General features: G+C 37.7%; 1 protein-coding gene across 5 annotated transcripts in view; it reads right to left on the bottom strand.

Moving 5' to 3' along the window:
• The window catches only part of VAV3 (vav guanine nucleotide exchange factor 3), a 397,306-nt gene that overhangs the window by 208,845 nt on the left and 166,365 nt on the right, over positions 1–22,096 (bottom strand). For all 5 annotated transcript variants that reach the window (XM_077952262.1, XM_077952264.1, XM_077952266.1 and 2 more), the window contains exon 3: positions 662–720. In XM_077952262.1, the coding sequence (XP_077808388.1) occupies positions 662–720 (59 nt within the window). The remainder of the gene's footprint in view (positions 1–661; positions 721–22,096) is intronic.

Raw genomic sequence — 22,096 nt, 5'->3', positions numbered from 1 at the left:
CATTTCCATGAATCCTGGCTGTGTAGAGACTATTTTTCCTTATTTCCTCATGTTACTTATACAATACATCTTCACTGACTGATCTAACTTAAGCATGTAATATCTGAAACAGAAAAGGCTCAACACAACATACACATCTATATTTTTATGCTTATCAACTGCATAATACTCCATTGCAAGGAGATGCCATACTATATTTAACCAATTTACGTCCAGGTTTTTAATTTACTACTGAACTTTCAATACACATTCTTGTACACATGTTTTATACTTGTCTGATTATTTCTTAAACTCCTAAAAGCTATGAGTTATTATGTTCTACTCCATAGGAAAAAACAAATTACAACATCTTTTAAAATATTTATTTACTTAAGCATTTGTGTCTACTTTAATGAATCATATGTACAGAAATGTTAGAGGAAAGTTAAAAAAAAAAAAAAAAAGAACCACACCAGTGACAGTCACCTGTGAATTTAGAACAATGTTTAGCCAATGCGTTATTCAATTAATTTCAAATGTGTACGGGATACTTAATACCAGGCACTCTTCATGAATGAGACATAGTACCTGTGTGCAAGGTGCTTCACAAATAGTAACCATTTAATAATGAATCATTATACTGAACTCAGTGGGACACATGAACAATGAAAACAGAGCTTACCTGATTCCTGTGGCCAAAGCTATAGGTGTTCGAGAAAGTCGTGATAATGTTTCTATAACCTGAGAAAAAAGGAAAATACTAATTAGACATGTAGTTCAGAAAAGATAAGATTTCTTTTTCCAAAACTTTTTCAATCTAATATTAACCATAGCAGCAGAAACATAAATTTGCAGATGTCAAAGACGTCCAGAATGAGAAGGGCAGTGATTGGGAAGTATAAACATCTAGATTATAATTTTGTTCCTTTCTTTATTACTTTAAGCAGATTACTAACCCATTTGAGTTCCAGATTCTTTATGAGTATAACACAAAGTTAGCCTGGGTGACCCCAAGCAACTTCTCTCTCTACTTTTACAGAATCTGAAAGATTCTGGAAAGCTGTATTCTCCAGTATAGTACCCACTAACCACATGAGGCTATTTAAATTAATTTAAATTTTAAAAACAAAAATCCCAGTTCTGCAATTGCACTAGCCACATTTTAAGCGTTCAGTAGCCACACACATGTGGCCACTGTAATGAACTACACAGTGATAAAAAATTTCCATCATCACAGAAAGTTCTATTGGACAGTCCTGCTATATAGCAAAGCAGGTGAGAGTGTGGGTGGGCTCTTGGGCCAGACCACCTGAGTCTAAATTCTCAGTTTACCATTTATTGGCCAGGTACCTTTGGGCAAAATACTTAACTTCTCTGAGCTTTTGTTTCATCATCTAGGTAATGCCTACAATAATAGGTAGATTATTAACAATCACTACATTATCGTGAGGATTCAATAAGCTAGCACGTAAACTATTTAAATAGTAGCTATTCTGTTTAATCACCAACTTTAAGGAAATTGCCTTAATTTAATTCTGAGTGTTTTCAGAAAAAGTTTTCTAAATTAACCTTAATTCTGCTTCAAAGATTCCTTATAAAGATCTTCAGTACCTAAACCTAAATGTTAAATGTGCCCTGCTAGCAACTTCACCCTTCCTTCAATCTTTTGTCCTAAGATTGTCTCTTTCAAAGACTTAGTGAGAAAGCCATTTATCTAAAATGTATTTTTCTCATCAAGTTTGTTCTTGTTTATTTCTTTTTTGAGACAGAGTCTCACTCTGTTGCCCAGGCTGGAGTACAGTGGTGCCATCTTGGCTCACTACAACCTCTGCCTCCCAGGTTCAAGCGATTGTCATGCCTCAGCCTCTCTAGTAGCTGGGATTACAGGCACACATGACCATGCCTGGCCAATGTTCGTATTTTTAGTAGAGATGGGGTTTCACTATGTTGGCCAGGCTGATCTTGGACACCTGGCCTCAAGTGATCCACCTGCCTTGGCCTCCCAAAGTGCTGGGATTACAGGTGTGAGCCACCATGCCTGGCCATAAAGTCTATTTTTAAGATAATAGATATAATGCATCCTAACTCTCAAAATTTTAACAAACAAAACTTAAAGAGGTTCTACCATAAGGCTTATTCAGAACGACAGTAAAAAACGAGAAAAGGCAAAAATCTGTTTCCAAATTAAGGTAATCTAATTCCTTACTTCAGAGACAGGAACATAAAAATGAAGTCTCCAGCACTCTGTAGAAGGTTCATGAGAGTACTAGCCACACATACACTTATATCTCACCCACTTCAGGAAGTGGTACCATATATATATGGTTGTAGTTAGAAACTCCTGGCTTTGGAGTAAGAATACTTGGAACCCTGACTCACGAGTTTTCAGCTATGCTCACCTTTACAAGCCTTTGTAAAATGCAGACAATAGCTAACTGCTTCATGGAGTCACAGAAAGAATTAAATGCAATCATGCCCATCATATGCTTAACTCAGTAAATGTGAATTTTTATTACCATGTAAAATAAAGTTATTATACAAAGATAATACTTAATTGAATTACATATAGATGATAATGTATTGCATTCTTAAAAACTGCAAAAAGGGTACATTTTAAGTGTTCTTATTACAATAAAAAATATGTGATGTAATGCATATGTTCATTAGCTCCAGTTAACCATTCCACAATGTATACATATTTCAAACCAACATGTTACACAAGATCAAAACATACAATTTTTATTTGTTAATTTTTTTAAAAAATTAAGAAAATTTGTTACACAAACAAAACAGAAGGGAGCAACACTCTTTAGGATGGTTCCAAAGGGTTCGAAAGAAGCAAAGGACATGGTGACTAGATGAGCTAATTTACAGACCCCAAAATTCTATATTCTAACTCTAGCCCCCTGCTGTGACACTAGAAAAAGAAAAGGGAAATACAATTGAAACCCTTCATGCAGTTTCTTCCTGGTTAACTATGTTGAACATCTAATGTCAAAACATACACAACCAATCAGATAAAACTTGATATCCCTTAATTCCCCATAATAAAGACAAAGCATTGTCAGTGAGTTCGTAAATTCAGAAGATCAAGAATGAATACTAACACATTTATCAAAATTCGCTAATTCAAAATAAAAATAGTTGCTTGCTAAAATACCAAGATTATTCACTATTAGGCAAAAAGTCTAACTTTGGGGAGGTTCTGGAATAATCAGTACAGTATCCAGACCCTTGAATTAACTACATTGCTTTACTTTAGCATACATCTTATCCTAATATATCACTATTAGAAAGCTACGGGGTGAAATCTGCCTCTGATTTTAGTTTACACTGTGATCCCAGCATATATCACTACTTAATAACACGAAAAATAGCAATAGCAGTACTACAGCTATGTCTTTTATTATTACTATTCTATTACATATTTTATATAGCAATGCATTTTACTCCTTAGGGATATTTTCTACAATAACTACGATGTATCTACAAAATTAGAATGCATTTTCTATTCCTTTTCCCCCACCAACAACCAGAACAATAACAACCCCTCCCCTACACACCGCCTCTCTCAGAAAATTATAGCTTGATTTTTTTCATGAGTGTCCACTAGAGGGAGCCAGATGATAGTCTATTAGTTTAGCCCTGAATGTGTTTTATAAGGACAAACATTTCTGAAAATCAACAAACTGAGACCAACTCCCATTTTCTGCTTAACAGGGGTTATTTATTACTATTCACTAATAGAGAAATAACAAATATACAAATTCAGCAGATAAGGAGGAATGGAAAGACAGCATGCAGTATATCCTAAAGTGAGTCTGAGAACTGGCACTCAGTTTTGGGTCTATCCTATTGTACATTGAGTCCATCCGTTAACTCTACATTTAGCCAAAGCAAATAAAGACTGTTTAGTCAATGTGGTGTTTTTAGAACAATGTGTATTCTATAAAGGCGGAGAGTATCCGGATCTGGAATAGACAAGTATACAAACTAATGCCAGATTCTTAAATCCTCTTTGTGGGGATTCTGACTTGTCATTGGAAACACCCATTCAAGAACCTTTACAAAAGAAAACATATCTAAGGACACCAAGAAGACTATTTTCCTGCAATGTATTAATTTCTAACTTGTTACCACAAAACAATAGGAAATTCTGAGGTACATTAACTCCCAGAAACAGACATAGCTAGTAAGAATATCTGGAAGTCAATAGGCCAACAATCAACTAGAGGAAATCCATGTCATGAATTTTCTTTCTTTCCCTTTGTCTATCCCTTGGTGAGTAAGAAGAGTGGCAGCTGTCAAGAAATGAAAATGATCCTGGATAACACAAATAAGAGCTATTTTGTGAGGCAGGTGGGAAAGGTAGACAAAGGGCTCTGCAAACCTGTGTTAGAAGGGTGGCTTACATTCCAGAAGCTAGGAAGGACCATTGAGAAAGTGTGGGAGGGACAATCACAGGGTCAAAACTGCATTTTTAAAGTAAAGTGAAGGGTAGACTGGGGTAAGAGGACATAGGGAACAGACAAGGGGCCAGGAGACCAACCGAGGGGGCTGTCTCAGCCATCCAAGTGAGAAGTGAGGCACTGGAACCAAGATGGCTACAGGAGAGACAGGCAAGTAGTGGAAAGGAGAGGAGCGTTCAGGAATAGTAGCTGACGCTGTGTGAGGGCTAAAGGAAGAAGAACCCAGGATGACCTGGGCAAGCTGTTAAGGCTCTGGAGGTGGCCACCCCCAAGGTCGCCTACCGGGAAAGCCTCCAGGATGCTTGCGAGCAAGAAGCCTTTGTTCTCTCTGTGTCTTCTACATGGTGGACACGTACCATCCTGAACCAAGTAAGGCCACCCACTCCTCCAGGGAGCCTTCTCCGGCCCCTGGTCTGTGTCCCATTTGTGTCCCTATAGGACCCCGGACATAACTCTGCTGTGGCATCTATCACCTCATTTGAAATGAAAATTTATTGGCTTTTAAAAATATTTCAGGCCAGGCTTGGTGGCTCACACCTGTAATCCCAGTACTTTGGGAGGCTGAGGCAGTTGGCTCATGAGGTCAGGAGATTGAGACCATCCTGGTTAACACGGTGAAACCTCGTTTCTACTAAAAATACAAAAAAAAAAAAAAATTAGCCGGGCATGGTGGTGGGCACCTGTAGTCCCAACTACTTGGGAGGTTGAGGCAGAAGAATGGTGTGAACCCAGGAGGCGGAGCTTGCAGTGAGCCAAGATTGTGCCACTGCACTCCAGCCTGGGCGACAGAGCGAGACTCCGTCTCAAAGAAAAAAAGAATTATTTTTCAAAGGAATACATGTTTACTTTGTCAGACTGAAATAACACAGTAATACATAAAAGATGCCCCTCCATACAACTCCTCTCTCTTCTGCCTAAACAGGACCACAGCTAAACATCTGCTGTGACTCCGGCATAATTTTTCTTTTTTCCTTTGCTTTATTAAGTGATGTATTCCTACTACACAGATTTTTCTATAGCATGCTTTTGTCATTAACAATAAAGCAGAGTCATGTCATATGTATACATCTACTTTATTCATTTTAGTGCTATGTAACATTTCAGTGTATATAAATAGCAATGATTTAGCCATTCTCTTGCCAATGAGCTTTTTCAACATTTTTTCTGCAAAATCTGCAATTATTTTTCTTGCCAAAGATCTTTTCAATTACATGCAGGTATTGCTGTATGAAAGACTTTTAAATGACTAGGACCAAAGGCATGATATTCAATATATTTACATAAATATTGCTTCAATATGAAAAATATATGCATAAATTTAGACACCCCTGAAGAGTATATGAAAACATAAGCCGTGCCAGTGATCTGTTCGTTGGTCTTTCAATCTGACAATGGAAAATTCCTTACAGGCAGGAAAATAAAAGTGATTCTTCACTGTTGTATTTCCATCACCTAGTTCACAGCCAGGCTCACAGCAACCACTTAACACAAAAAAATATTTCTGGCTCAAACAAATAAAAGAGTAATACCTTGCTAAATTGTTTTAAAGATTAGGGATAATAGGTGTCCAGATATGTAAAGGGTTCAACCTGGCACAAGTGGGGAATGAATAAATAATTGAAGAATCCATTGTGAAAATTAAACATTAAATATGAGAAAGTGTTGTCTATTTACTCAAACCGAGAGCCAACAAACATACTGACATGTTCCCCTATGAAACATTTTCAACCAATGATGATTTTTATTTTGTTTAAGCTCTTTATTTTTATCGTCCCTTAGTCAATTTAAAAACCACAAAATAAAACAGTTTTTGAAGACAGAATGGTGATACTGTACACTGATAAAACTACCCATTTTAAACTATTCTCTTCATGAGACATTCCGGCAAATGTCCACTCTGCTTCTCTAGCATATCAGTGCTGTTGATGTTACTGTAATTAAAACAAGTCATCTATGCAGGAGCAGTATGTTATAGCTACTTTTAAGGTCCTGCATTAAGAAAGCTACAGCCATAGTAACCAGAGGAAGCCATGAGACCAACATGCAGGTCTGCCAAAAAGTTGCTAATCAATTATGGATTTATCTTCTTGAGTTCTCTATTCTGAAGTTTCACCTCTTAACCCAAACCAGACCCAAATGGAAAGGCTGGGTTCAATAACAACAACCTGGGTTCAGAAGGAATTCCGAGGGAAAAGGTACTTGCAGGGAGGTGGGCTCTGCAAGGGCAATCACGCAGCTGCATGCTTGAGCCCCAAATGCAAGATGAGCTCAGGGGTTCAAGAAGGGGTCCACAGCACCACATCCCTACAGCATTAGGTCGCCATCTAGCAGCAGAGGCTCAAGGCACAGATGCTGCATCCTGGTTCCTGAAGGCTCAGAGCAAGTACCCTGTGGGGTTGTGGAGAAAAACTTGGGCCCCGGAAGAGGAAACCGGGAGTGTGGGCATGAGAGTGCTGGGTGGAGAAATTCAGGCAGAAGCATAATCTGTAGACCAGGTCAGCTGCAAGTCAAGCCAGAGGCATCCCAGAGACTTGGTACTACCCGGGCATCCCAGACATGAGGTTGTCTGACAATGAAGCCTAATTCTAAACCAGACCAGATGGTAAATTTCAGAGTAACAACATGTTTCACCTTAACTCTCCTAGGAAATCAACAGAACTCATTATTGTAATTTTCTTTGAAACTCTAATTTCACACAGTAAATTACCCCCATTAGGACACACTGCAGCTTAGTGTCACTTCCAGCAACACATCTTAGAGATTTCCTGAAGCACTTGCTTTGATCTGTGGGATGCTGTTGAAAAATGTCCTTAGCACCTCCTCTATGGGCAAAGCAAAGAAGTACAGCCAGATAAGATCAACAAAACATTTCTATGTCAGGAAAACTGTAAACTATGGGAAATGCATTTCCATTGTTCAAGAGAGTAGAGTATCTATATAGCTTAAATGGATCCAAATTATAGTTTGTGCTGTCCTTGGTTACAATTGTAAATTTAAGAATTATTCTATACTTACTATTTTTTGCATCTTCAAAAGTGAAACTACAGAGAACAAGAACTTCCTTTAAAAAAAAGTCATATACTGGCGCGATTAGAAGTGCAGGCTCAGAAGTCAGATTTTCTGGGTTCAAATACCAGCTCCATCTCTTACTAGCTAGGTAAGGATGGGAGTTAAGATGATCAATGCTCTGTGCCTTCGTTCCCTTACCTAAGAAATTACAATTAAAACATCACTTATCAAACAAGTTTATTTTCAGAGTTAAAGAGGTGACAGACAGACAGATATATGCACACAGAAGAACGTCCTATACTTCTGCTGCTATTTCCTAACGTCATCATCACCTTTGTTGTCATTGTCATCAGCCTCATCATCATCGGTAAAGTCAGATTTGGTCTTCATAAAGTACTTCAGAAAACAAAATGTGAGTGTGACCTCACATAGAACTGAAAGAATTCTAAGAAGGGATAGTACACAGGATGGGCTCAGAGAAGCCACACCTCTCTACTCCAAATAAACACAAAAATCTGTGTAACTAGGGTGTGTTTGTTCACAGCAATTTCCAGACAAGTCCTTTAGCTGAATGCCTATGCCCAGGCCCCACAACTCTATCTTATACAGAAATTCTAAAGATACCATGTTTTATTCAGTGGTGATTCATTATTTTAAGTTATAGATCCCTTTGAGAGTATGATGAAAGCTCTCACTCATTTACTCAAAAAATTAAACCCACTATTTACACACACACACACACACACACACACACACAGTCTGCATCGAATATCAAGAAATCCAGGGACCTCTGAAGGACCATTTATGGACTTTCCAGATTCTCACTAAATCTCTAAATCTCTTCCTTTGCTTATCAGAATACCATGGCCCAGAAAAACTGGCTTGCCCCACGTCAAACAACTGATAGTAGCAGGGTTAGTATCAGGTCCCTTTTCTTCTGTCCTGGTTATTGCTCTTTCCAGTTCACTACCCTTTCTATAAGTTTCTTGTATTTACTGAACACTTCATTCTGTGCTAGATACACCAGATACACATTCCAAAAGCTGCACGGAACAAAATGAAGATACAATGCTTCCTGCTCTCAGAAAAACCAACAGTCTATTAGGAAAGACCATAACAATGAAGGGTACTGAGAGAAAACACAGACTAGTATGACAAGCAACATCTGAAGCCCAGGGGAGACAGCAAGGCCAGTTGCACCCCTTGGTGGGCAGAGGCAGCTAGAGAGGTTCAAAGGCATCTTTAAAAGAGGTGATCCTAGTCTGCATCTTGATGGGCACCTGGACATTTGCCAGACTCTCTTTCTTCAGGTTAATATAGGTTTGATGGGCAAGAATGACCAGTCTCTGGCCCACCCCTCCCATCATCATATCGCACTCCAGTGAGAATACTTGTGTATTCTAAGCAGATTCACTTGCACCTTATTCTCTGAGAAGCTTTTTGTAGTTGCCATTTTCTGAATAATATATTTCTTATTTGATTAAAGGTAGATATTTTTCAGATTCTGAGAGAAAGTCATTGAGCAAATTTTTTCTAAAGCAAACAGACCTGCACTTGCCTCATTAGGCATTTCCACACCACTATGGTCCTGCCATCTCTGCCTTCTTGACCTCAGCACTCTGCCTCTGAAGACCCCAAACAGAGCATCTTTTCCTCCCAATCTGCTTTCCCCCCACATTCCCAATGACCCCACAATCCCACTCCTCTCCTGCACTTGGGGAAACTTTCTGGACATAAGTGCCAGGTCTAAATCCTATCAATCAATTCATCCTTTTCAGACTCTTTCAGATCCAATCCCTTCTCTCCTCCCGTGCCTCTGCTATGTCTCGGCCCTCTCTATTTCTTGCCTCAATTATTGCAACAGCTTCCAGTATGTCTCCAGGCCTGCAATTTCACTCCCTTCAATTTCATCCTCTACTTGGCTACCATAGAGGTTGTATGACATTTCAAAACTATTAATGTGATCATACCACCATTACCACCATGCCCGCCCCAAAATTCTTAAATGTAGAGTGCCAGTTACTTAGCAGTACACTCCGAGGAGTCCCCAGGAGCTGCTGCCCTGCCCCTTCCACCCTCACTCTGCCCACTCTCCACACACTCCCATGTTCAGCCACACCCAACTGCTTTGCCTGCTGTGCTCCAGACAGACTCCAGGCCTACACATAGAAACTCCAGCAGAGCACAAAATTCACATAAGTAAAATTTACAGATGCAGTTTCAAAATTAACACTTTCCCACTAAAGAGCAAGCAGAAAAAAGCAAACTGGGACCAGCAATGCTAATTTTCTCACACCAAGTAAAAGATGGTAAGAAACTTTCCTCATACACTGTTTTACCATCCCCTGCTCCGAATAGCAAAGTAGATAAAACTTGGAATTCATCCATGCAGAGTTAGCTGCCTGAAAGCCCAGTTTTCTAGTTAGAAATATTCCCTGCTCTGCCTAAATTTATGCTGGTCTGTTAGAGTGTGTTAAACTTAGTAGGCAAATGATAAAGAATTGTTTGTACACAACCATAAAAGAAACACTTTCATTTTGAAAATGTAATCATATTTGCAAATCCTTCTCTGCCTTTAAGCAGAGTAGACAGAATAAGCTACAAAGATTACATGGCAATTTTAATATGTTCAATACCAAGAATGGGAATTTATTTACAGACTCTGTAGGTAAACATCAGTTACTCACTGAACCATTACAGTAGCAACCCCAGCAGAGTGGCTGGGAATACAGCAGACAGCATCATCACCAGCTCATTGGAAAGCCACTGTAACTTTCACATGAACTCCCTTTGAATGGACATGCCCCATGTGCTCATGTCAGGCCAGAGGAGAAATTGTTGATGTGATCCAAAATAGAACTGGAGAGTTCTATATGACTTCAGGGACTTAGAAAGTTTAATGAATGCTCAGAGCTGCCCACAAATCACACAGCTGGGGCAAAGTCAACACATTTTCCAAACTCAGCTTGCTGTCAAAGTCACACAGCTCACTGGCAAAGATCACTGCTTCCTGAATGTTGTCCATAGCTATTACCACTTTAAAGGATGAAATGCAGAAAGTCTCAGAAAGAAAATAGGATCTCGTCGTGGGGAACATTCCACAGATTTCCAGCCCAAAGATGTTCCATCTTTTGTCCCAGCCTCAGGACTGCTCAAAGAAAATCATGAAGCACCTGCAAACATTTCAAACCATCTAACAGAAGTTATGACTGCCTACCAGACTAGGAGAATACAATGACAGTCCTTAAAGTCTCTGTTCTGGTTGGTTTGGCAACAGCAGTCATTTCATATACTGCTTGAAAGTGCTTTCATATGTGACTGAACAAATGAAATGCACATAAATGAATTCATGATGCAAGAAATGTAGTTTCTAGACCAGAGCTAGTCAATAGAAATGTGTAAGTCACATACATAACTTAATATTTTTAAAGCCATATTAGAAAAATATAAAACCAGGTGAAAATAATTTTAATCATATATTTTAATTCAAGATACCTAGAATATTATCATTTCAACATGTCACCAATATAAAAATCAAGATATTTTAGCTTTTTTTATATTAACTCTTCAAAATCCCATGTATCTATTGCAGTTACAGCTCATGTGAGTACAGACTAGCGACAACGTGTGTGTTCACTAGCCACATGTGGTTAATAGCGACCATACTGGATGGTAGAAGTCTATACAAAACCCTTCAGAGTACCCAGAACACAATGGGAAGCAAAACAGATGCACACTGTTCAGTTGATAGAGTACAGCCTTGGTGTGAGCCCAAGGCAACACAAGGTAAAGGAGGAGATACATTCAAGGGCATTTCAGAGCATACTCAACTAGGGCAAGATAGATAACTGCACAAACATGGTTGTCAGATGGCAAAGACCCTGGCTGAATGTTAGAAACACCTGTGGAGCTTTTGAAAAACACTAATGTCTAGACCTTACCTTCAGAGAATATGACTCAAATAGTCTGTGATGGGGCCTTAGCATTAGGATTGTTTTAAAGCTTTCCAATGCTTCTAGTATGCAGCCAGGGTTGAAAATCACAGGCTTGAATAGAATCCCTTTTTGAAACCCTGAGGTCCAAGACAATCAGCTTGTTTTATTCCATTCTTTTTGTTTGTTTTTTATTACACTTTATGTTTTAAGGTACATGTGTACAACGTGCAGGTTACATATGTACACATGTGCCATGTTGGTGTGCTGCACCCATTAACTCGTCATTTATATTAGGTATATCTCCTAATGCTATCCCTCCCTCCTTCCCCCACCCAACAACAGGCCCCAGTGTGTGATGTTCCCCTTCCCGTGTCCAAGTGTTCTCATTGTTCAATTCCCACCTATGAGTGAGAACATGCGGTATTTGGTTTTCTGTTCTTGTGATAGTTTGCTGAGAATGATGGTTTCCAGCTGCATCCATGTCCCTACAAAGGACATGAATTCATCCTTTTTCATGGCTGCATAGTATTCCATGGTGTATATGTGCCACATTTTCTTAATCCAGTCTGTTATTGATGGACATTTGGGTTGGTTCCAAGTCTTTGCTATTGTGAATAGTGCCACAGTAAACATACATGTGCATGTGTCTTTATAGCAGCATGATTTATAATCCTTTGGGTATATACCCAGTAATGGGATGGCTGCGTCAAATGGTATTTCTAGTTCTAGATCCTTGAGGAATCACCACACTGTCTTCCACAATGGTTGAACTAGCTTACAGTCCCACCAACAGTGTAAAAGTGTTCCTATTTCTCCACATCCTCTCCAGCACCTGTTCTTTCCTGACTTTTTAATGATCGCCAATCTAACTGGTGTGGGATGGTATCTCATTGTGGTTTTGACTTGCATTTCTCTGATGGTGAGTGATGATGAGCATTTTTTCGTGTCTGTTGGCTGTATGAATGTCTTCTTTTGAGAAGTGTCTGTTCATATCCTTTGCCCACTTTTTGATGGGGTTGTTTGTTTTTTTCTTGTAAATTTGATTGAGTTCTTTATAGGTTCTTATTTTAGCCCTTTGTCAGATGAGTAGATTGCAAAAATTTTCTCCCATTCTTTAGGTTGCCTGTCCACTCTGATGGTAGTTTCTTTTGCTGTGCAGAAGCTCTTTAGTTTAATTAGATCCCATTTGTCAATTTTAGTTTTTGTTGCGATTGCTTTTGGTGTTTTAGACATGAAGTCCTTGCCTATGCCTATGTCCTGAATGGTATTGCCTGGGTTTTCTTCTAGGGTTTTTATAGTTTTAGGTCTAACATTTAAGTCTCTAATCCATCTTGAATTAATTTTTGTATAAGGTATAAAGAAGGGATCCAGTTTCAGCTTTCTACTTATGGCTAGCCAGTTTTCTCAGCATCATTTATTAAATAGGGAACCCTTTCCCCATTTCTTGGTTTGTCAAAGATCAGATGGTTGTAGACGTGTGGTATTATTTCTGAGGGCTCTGTTCCATTCCATTGGTCTATATCTCTGTTTTGGTACCAGTACCATGCTGTTTTGGTTACTGTAGACTTGTAGTATAGTTTGAAGTCAGCAAATAATTATTGAGTGCTTATGATTATCAGGCACTAGGTTAAGTGATTAGCTTTATATAATATCACAAAACCCATGATTTACATATTTTAATTTTGAAATGAGAACTTTCTAAGGGTCAGAGAAGTAAACTGACTTCTAGGAGGATGGCAGGCAAATGACAACCTACATTTGAACCCAGCTTTCAATACTCAGATCTGCTAAAAGCAGACAATGCTGCCAGCACCTTTGGATTTGAACCTTTAATTATAATTTGACTTATAGCACTCATTAATCCTTGGATATCTTGAATTCCAAGGAATGTAAGTATTTCAATAGCTAACATTCCCCATCGTTCCACTGAACCCTCTGCTGGGTCTCAGGCCCTGTAAACAACTATAGCATCTATACTCATCTGTTGCGGACTTCACCATCACACTGCTAAAGCAAGTGTTGGGTTTTTTTTGTTGTTGTTGTTGTTTTTTTTTTTTTACATTTTGCAAAAATAGAAACCTTAACTGTATTATTATAAGAAAATTTTTCAGTGTTAAAATACATTAAGTATTATGGAAATATAAATGCTGACCATTCACAGCCTAAAATAATTCCTTTAAAAATACAGCTCAAATCAGTGGCACACTGTAGCCTCAAACACATGGGCTTAAGTGATCCTCCCACCTCAGGCTCCTCAGTAGCTGGGACTACAGGTGTGCACCAGAAACAGTTACTATTACTGCAGCTACCAGCAACTATGCATATAAATTTCAACAGGTAACAAAGCCAGTAGTACTGTTTACTAGAGTGGGAAGGCCCATTACGTAATAGTGTTAATTGCTTAAGAAAACATTATTAGTAAGTTGAATCTGTAGCATCTGGGTTCAAATTTATGTAAAATAAAATGTCAAAAAATTCCTATGATCTCAGTTAATTCTAATCTATTTCCACATCGTATTTGCTTGAAACTTAGGGACTTAGTGTTTAGGAGAAATAACTAATATATAATGTATATGTAAAATATTTTTGTACTATCAAATTGAATATGAAAGAAACAGTTAACACAACTGAACTCAGAAGTGTATGGTTGCTCCTAGAGGCTACCAGCTTGTACCCTCCTTCTGGTTTGCAATTAAGTAGACTGTAAGGAAACAATAATGTATAATTCAATTATACATTATAATAATGTACAGGACATTACAGGACTGTAATGATATTCTGGTTTAAAAGTTATCTCTCTGTTTATCAGTACAAATATTTATATTATTTAAAATTTACCTCACCCAAACAAAAATGACAATGATAAACAAGGCTCATTATATGTTATACACACGCATGCACACATATACACACACGCGCCAGAATCAGTGCTGAGCATTTTACAGACACTACAGAATGCTCAAGACAACCTTAAGAACAGAATAATGACATTATCCTCATTTTAGAGACAGCTAAACTGAGAAAGAGAAAAGAAACTTGCCCATAGTCACCGAGGCAGTGAGTAGTAGGGTCAATACCTGCATCAAGGGTGATCTGCCCAAGAGTGTGTAACTAAAGCCACAAAAACCAAAACAGCCTGTCATGAGTGCTACATAAATTACAGAGCCAGGTAGGGCTATGAGAGTTGAAAGGGTGTCTGCATTCCACTCCATCACCTTTTTACACTTGTCCTAATTTCTGACATTTGAAATATCACCTATCTATCTATTGTCTCCTAGAATGAGAGCACGGGTTCCATGAGAGGAGGGAGTGTGTCAGCCTTATTCACTGCAGTATATGCAGCACCTAGACCACCACACGGCACATAGATGCTCAGTAACTACATCTGAACGAGGGAACGGCTGAGTGGCAGACACAATGCAAGCAAATACTTGGAGGTAAGGAGCTTGGATTTAGGATGAGGGATGTGACATAGAGTTGAAGTTGCAGGTTGGAGGTAGACAGCTTTAAACACCAGGCTAAGGGGTCTAGATTTTGTTATTTATATTATGATGAGCCAATAAAGATTTTTTTAGCTGGAGAATGAACTGTCAAACAGGAGTATGTTGAGAACCCTAATCTAGTAGCTATATCAGAGAAAGAAGCCTAAACTGAGGAAGCTGTTTTAAACAATAGTCAGCTCTCAACTGATCAGGGGGTAAATTTGGGAGATAGTAAAGGAAGCAGGTAGGACAAGCATTATGAAAAAAGGGATCAACTTGACTTGTGTACTGCTGGACACACCAAATTCCAGAGAGGCAGATCTAGCTTGAGCAAACTTTAGAAAATCTGATCTGACTCTAGTTAATTACTGCACAGAAGGTGCTTTGCAGGAAGAATTAAATCCAGGCATTATTTAGAAATTTCATTCTGTTCCAGACGGGACCAAAGATAGCTCTGGCTGACAATGGTTGATCTCAAAGATCTATGTCTAAGTGGGACATGCCACATCAAGTTAGCTACCCTGAACTGGTATCAGGCAAGATCCACAAATCTGGGCTGCTCCAGGAGTAGCCTGGTTTCTACTGAGGAATTTGAAACTATTTGTGGTTTGTGTGTGCTGTACCACCCATGGGTCAGTACTAATAAAATCGGATAATGGAAATTGGCTTGATTCATCATTTTTTTCCTTCATCTTGCTTTTGCCCTTTTCAGCCTTTGCTGAGGACTATGGCCAATTATGATACATTTTTTCCTTTCAACCTACATACATTAAATTTAATCAGCTTTTAAAAATTCACTTGATTTTGATTAAGAAAAAAGCTTAAGAATGACTTTTATTTTGATTAATTTCATGTTGAGATTCCCTTCTCTCTTTCATTCTAAGTCTTTGCTGATTTCCTCTTAAGGAGTAACTGCAGTTGAATTACATAGCTATTTTTTGAAACAGTGTGATAAAATCTACTGCTTTAGGACTCTGTTACTTGTGGCCTTAAAATCCTAAAAGGAATTTCTACATTAGGAGCCCTGGAAGACTTCTTTTTCTAGGTCTTTGGTATTTGCAACAAACAAGGGACAGTTTTCAGTCATTAGCTCCTCTGAGTGTATGTGGTTAATCCAGGATAATTTGAATTTCCCTTAGGGTCTGAGTATTTACCAAGAACTGGAACAGAGAAAATAATCCTCTCAACGGATGTAGATAAGTAGCTCAGCCCTGATGGGCAAAATGACACCAATGAGTGTGGGGTGTGACACTGTTGCACTAGGTCGGGAAGAGTACTCAGCATTGTTCTCTGACAGTTTTCCATGGTTATTTCATTTCAGCTTAACCTCAGACGAAGTATTGCACCTAGAAGAATGGATACAGTTTACTTGACAAAAAGAGAGGAGGTCACTAAAGTTCCAAATTCTTTCATCAGAGTTATTTGGGGGCCACCATCCCCTTCTTCAGAAACTGCTTCTGAGATACTCTCGCCAGCCACTCTCTGAAGGCAGACAACAATGCTTGTTCTCATCCACCAAGCCAATTTGCCTCCTGCCAGTCTCCAGGAATGGAACAGAAATCCTGAATGAGGAAATATTTGTATACAGAAGAAGTTACCAAGATAACTCACGTCTAAATAACTTAGTAAACTATGTCCTTTAAACCCTTGCCATAATGGCAACTTTAACATATCCTCGGTGCTATATAAAAACTCTTACAGGACTATCAAACAATGAAATTCTTTGGACAGAAAGAACCAGGGTAGATCTACCTTATATTGGCTTCTGTGCAGTGATATGTTGTGATCTAATTGTTAATACAATGTTTCTGTTTTGCTGCTATTGTCTGTTTTTATTGTCTTCTCTCTTAACCCATCTGCCCCGCCCCCCAACTCCCCACCCCCCAAAAAAATGAATGCCCTGTCAAAATATGGCATATGTAAGATGTTTTGGAATCTGAATCATCTTTTAAGGTTATTTCCCCCAGAGAATACTTGATAACAACCTGAATCAAGAGGGAAAACCCCCTACAGGGGCAGCCCAGACTCAAACACTTATACCCAGTTATAAACATTTGCATAAGTCATTAGGTCTTTAATAGTTTAGAAACAGAAATGTGAGCTGATGCAAAGAGCCCTATATAAAGAATATTTGAATCCTTTTGATTTGGCCAGAGGGACATTTTGACTTTCAAGTTTCAAAACAACCATTCTGATGAGGCCAGGTCAAAAGAGTTGAGCTTATTAGAAAGTAATGAACCGAAAGATATTCCTGACCCCATCAAATTCCTGATTCCCATACTGATCTCACCTCATTGCTAACGCCCATCCCATTAAATCCTAACTCTCAGAGTTGAAGAAGACTGCGTAAAAGCTCAAGAGTGGGGTGACTGATTACTTGAATTACAGCAAAGTAAAACAGAAAAGCTTAATTTTCTTTTTTTTTTTTTTTTTCAGGTCACATGAAAAAGTCCCTAGTATCAAACAGTATAACAAAGTGACTCCTTGGACAATTGCTTTGCCAATATGACTGCCTCAAAATGCCATGCAACCAGCATGAGACTGCACAGAGGTTCTAATCTTTGCTGCAGCCCTGACTTGCAGTAAGACAATGGCCAGGCCACATGCTCTTTGGGCCACAGGTTCTCATCTCTAAACTGAGTGGCATGGGTTATTTGGATCTCTAACCTCAACTCTACCCAACCAATTTGCACAGCTGCCTACTCCTATCAGTGAGCAAACAGCGAACCAGCCTCATTGGTTATTATTTTTATTTTTAGGGATCAGTTCTCTTAGAAAAACTAAGACACGTATACTGGGGCCAAGGCATTTGATTGTCTATATATACTCATATTCCAGAAGTTGATGATAGATTATAGATTCCATCCCTAATATGATGGAAAAGGCACTATATTTTTTCCTACTAAAATGTACAAATATTAAATTTTCTCAATATATGATGGCAACAATTTTCTGACACCTGGCTCCTTTAAAAATATATGCATCTGTTTTGGGCCTAAATAAGGATTAAATATTTGTAAGAGTACTTATGCTCACAGGTATAAATTCTTTTAACTCACAAAACAAATTCCTAGGAATCATGACAGACTCAATAAGTTATGTGGTCGTCTCACAAGTAGAGTTCAAGAAATGGACGTGCTGTTATTTGTAAAGAATATATACAAATTTACCATACAAGGACTTTTTAAAATCATAAGTGCATACTGATTAAAACATCTGCCATCCATATATCTGAATCATTTTGTTACTTTCTCCTCAAAATATTAAATAGCTTAATTCAATCAAGTTGGTTTGGTTTGGTTCTAATGAGTAAAATATTTTTTTAAATAAGTGAAAATTACTCCTATAATAACTATATGACTTCAAAATAAGATAACAGTCCTCAAATTACTAGAATATGCAAGAAGTTACTATTTTTTATTTTATTATCAGCTACCATTTTTCAGTGTTAATTGTGTGTCAGGAACTCTACGTGAACCTGTGAGGTAGGAACTATGCCAATTTTATATAGTAAAAAACTATATAAACTATATAGTGTCAGAAAAATTACCCAAGCAGTCTAACATACAGTCAGTATAATTCAAACCCAAGCCACTTCAGCTTTCTTATAACACTAGTTTGCCTCTTAGTAATTCTCAGTCTTGGAGAAGTTATGATTTTATTTTCATTTCATCCTTCACTTAAACATTTATTGAGTAGCTGCATATGCCATAAATTCCACTAGGTGTCAGGGATGAAAGGGCAAGGAAAAGATGTAGTCCCTTTCCTCAGGGAGTTCTCAATACTCTGGAAAAGAGAGAGAGGCATGTAAACAAATCACTGCAATCAAATTTGAAGAACTACAAACAGGTATTCATAGGGCTCCAAAAAGCTTAAGAGTCAAGTCCAACTGGATTTCTGGGTCAAGGGAGGTTCTCCAGTGAGTTATGCTAGGATAAAATTTTAAAGAATGGTTAGTAATGTGTTGTGCAGACAATGGTGGAGAATGGCATTCTAACAGCAGAGATGTAAAAAAAATCTCAGCTCTTAAGAAAAATCATGTTATGCCTCAGTAACATCATGACCTTTAGGTTGGGGTAAAAGTTAGCAGAGAATGAGAGAGGAGAAATACCAAGTTGATTTTATTTTTAATCTTTGACTTTTATATAGAGCAGTGTCCTCAAACCTTATCCTGCACCAATATCACCTGGAGGATTTGTTAAAACAGATTGCTGGGCTTCAGCACCACAAGAGTTTCCAACTCAGTAGGGACCAATAATTTGTACTTCTAGCAAGTTCTCAGAAGCTGTTGATGCTGCTGGTCCAGGTACCATATTTGAGAACCACTGACGTAGAGCAGTAAGCCATGAAGAGATTAACACAAGACCATAGATTCAAAGTTTACTTACTTTTAGCCCTCTGCTTTCCCCTAAATATTAATCTAGTTAATACCTTGACTTTAAAAAAATAAAGAGTAACTTTAATAATACATACAGGTTTATTAGATGTAAATAATCTTATGGAATGAACACAAACCGACAAGGGAAAATTCTAACAAGGCTGAATTCATAATTCATGAATTTTTGAATATTTATTCTCATTTCAACATCCAAAAGCTAGACTGTTCAAGAAAGTCTCTTGGCCTTCCCCCGCTCTGTACAGAGGATGACGCCTGTTTAAAAATGGGAAGGGTGTTCTCACACCTGGCCACTGCCCAGGGTGGCCCCTGCTCCCAGGGGCCAATTCCCAGGCAGGTGGCTGCCTGTGCCTCCAACAAGCAGGAGGTTCAAGAAGAACATGCATCAAACTGTGAACAATGGTGGCTATCTAGGAAGTGAAACCTCTATGAAACTGCACTTTTCTATTTATTTTTTAACATTTCTATACTATTAGAAATTTTACTGATAGGTATATGTAAACTTTTATTCAGAAGAAGATTTTTTTTAACACAAAGATGTTTTTAGAGTTGTACAAGCAGAAATGATTTTCAATTTTTTGTCTTTATTGCTCTGTGGAACCAGCCTTTTGTTCAAACAAAATACTATCAGAAGTCCAAAACTTAAGTGATGAAAGCACAGCTTATCAGGAAAAAGGGTAATGTAGAAATAAGAGACCCCAAAATTCTTTGAGCAATAGCAACCTTACTCTTTCCTATGATAATTACCGAACTTTGGAAGAGTACTTTTCATTTAGCTATGGAAATAGTGGATTTCACTTTTTGGTTACATCTTTTCGTATTTGTACCTTGGGTAGTCCCCTGGCATATACTAAAAACTCAATTAATTATAAAAAGCTTCCTAATTCAAAATCAGTTTATTTGCCTTTTCTGTTTTTAGTGTTCACATATCAAAAAAAAAAAAAAAAAAAAAGACACCAGGTTCTATCACATAGAAAAATATCTAAAATTGAAGTAACATAAACATAACTTACAAAGTTCCCCAATTTAATTCTTTTCATGTCCATATTTGTAAGAATGGTAACTAAATATGAACCAAGTCAAAAAAAAAGGTGGGGGATTGTTGTCTGGCATAAACATAGAATAATACATAAATTAATATAGTAACTTACTTTCCACCAATATTTTTTCTTGAAAAAATTTTTATTGTTGCATATTAGATGTATATATTTCCAGAGTACATGCTGTAATTTGATACATTAATATAATTTGTAAATATCAAATCAGAGCAACTGGCATATACCTTACCTTAAATATTTAACTTTTCTTTATGCTGGGAATGTTCAAATTATTCTCTTCCAGCCATCTTGAAATGTATAATAGAGTCAAGTTAACTACAGTCACTTTAGTGATCTATCACAGGCTATTTTTTTCTATCAAGTTGTATATCTGTAGCCATTAGGCAACTTCTCTTCATCCCTCCCTCCCTCCTTCCCTTCCTGGACTCTGATAACCACCAATCTCTCTCCGTCTTTATAAGACCCACTTTTATAGCTCCCACATATGAGTGAGAACGTACACTATTTGATTTTCTGTGCTTCGCTTACTTCACTTACCATAATGATCTCCAGTCCCATCCATGTTGCAACAAGTGACAGGACATCATTCTTTATGGTTGAATAATATTCCATTGTGTACATATACCATGTTTTCATTATCTATTCATCTATTGTTGGCATTTAGGTTGATTCCATATTTTGGTTCTTGTGAATAGTGCTACACTAAACATGGGAGTGCAGATAGATACCTCTTCAATATATTTATTTCCACTATTTTGGATATATAGTCAGTAGTGGAAGTGCTAGGTCATATAATAGTTCTATATTTAATTTTTTGAGGAATCGCCAAACAGTTTTCTATGAAGGTTCCATTTTCTCCATATCCTCACCAGCATCCATTATTCCCTGCTCTTTTTATAAAAAGCCCTTGTAACTGGAGTGAGATGATGGTTCCTTGTGGTTTTAATTTGCTCTTCTGTGATTAGTGATGCCAAACAGAAGACATATCAGAAGACATATAAATATTAGCCATCTATATGTCTTCTGATAAATTTCTACTCAGATATTCTACCTATTTTTTTGTAATTTCAATTCATATTTTAGATTCAGGAGGTATATGTGCAGATTTGTTACAAGGGAATATTGCATGACGCTGAGGTTTGGGGAACAAATGATCCCACCACCCAGGTAGTGAGCATAGTACCCATTTACCTATTTTTTAAATCAGTATTTGTTCTTTTGCTATTGAGTTCCTTATATATTCTGGTTGTTAATTTCTTGTTATATGGATAGTTTGCAAATATTTTTTCTCATTCTGTGAGTTGTGTCTTCACTTTGTTGATTGTTATCTTTGCTGCGTAGAAGCATTTTAGCTTTATAGAATCCTATTTGTCTATCTTTGCTTTGGCTGCCTATGCTTTTGAGATCTTACACAAAAAATCTTTGCCCAGACTTATGCTCTGCAGCATTTCCCCAATGTTTTCTTCGAGTAGTTTCACAGTTTCAAGTCTTAGATTTAAGTCTTTAATCCATTTTGCTTTTTGTGTATGATGAAAGATAAGAGTTTAGTTTCATTCTTCTACATATGGTTATCCAGTTTTCCCAGTACTACTTATTAAAGAAACCACCCTTTGCCCACTATATATTCTTGGAGCCTATGTCTAACATGAGTTGACTGTAAATGTGTAGGTTTGTATCTGGGTTGTCTATTCTGTTCCATTGGTCTACATGTTTGTTTCCATGCCATGCTGATTTGGTTACTATATTTTTGTAGTATATTTGGAAGTCA

The sequence above is a fragment of the Macaca mulatta genome, chromosome 1 (genome assembly GCF_049350105.2).
Source record: "Macaca mulatta isolate MMU2019108-1 chromosome 1, T2T-MMU8v2.0, whole genome shotgun sequence".
Lineage (NCBI taxonomy): Eukaryota > Metazoa > Chordata > Mammalia > Primates > Cercopithecidae > Macaca > Macaca mulatta.
The sequence above is the reverse complement of the archived record's forward strand: the minus strand, read 5'-3'. Positions and strand labels throughout refer to the sequence as shown.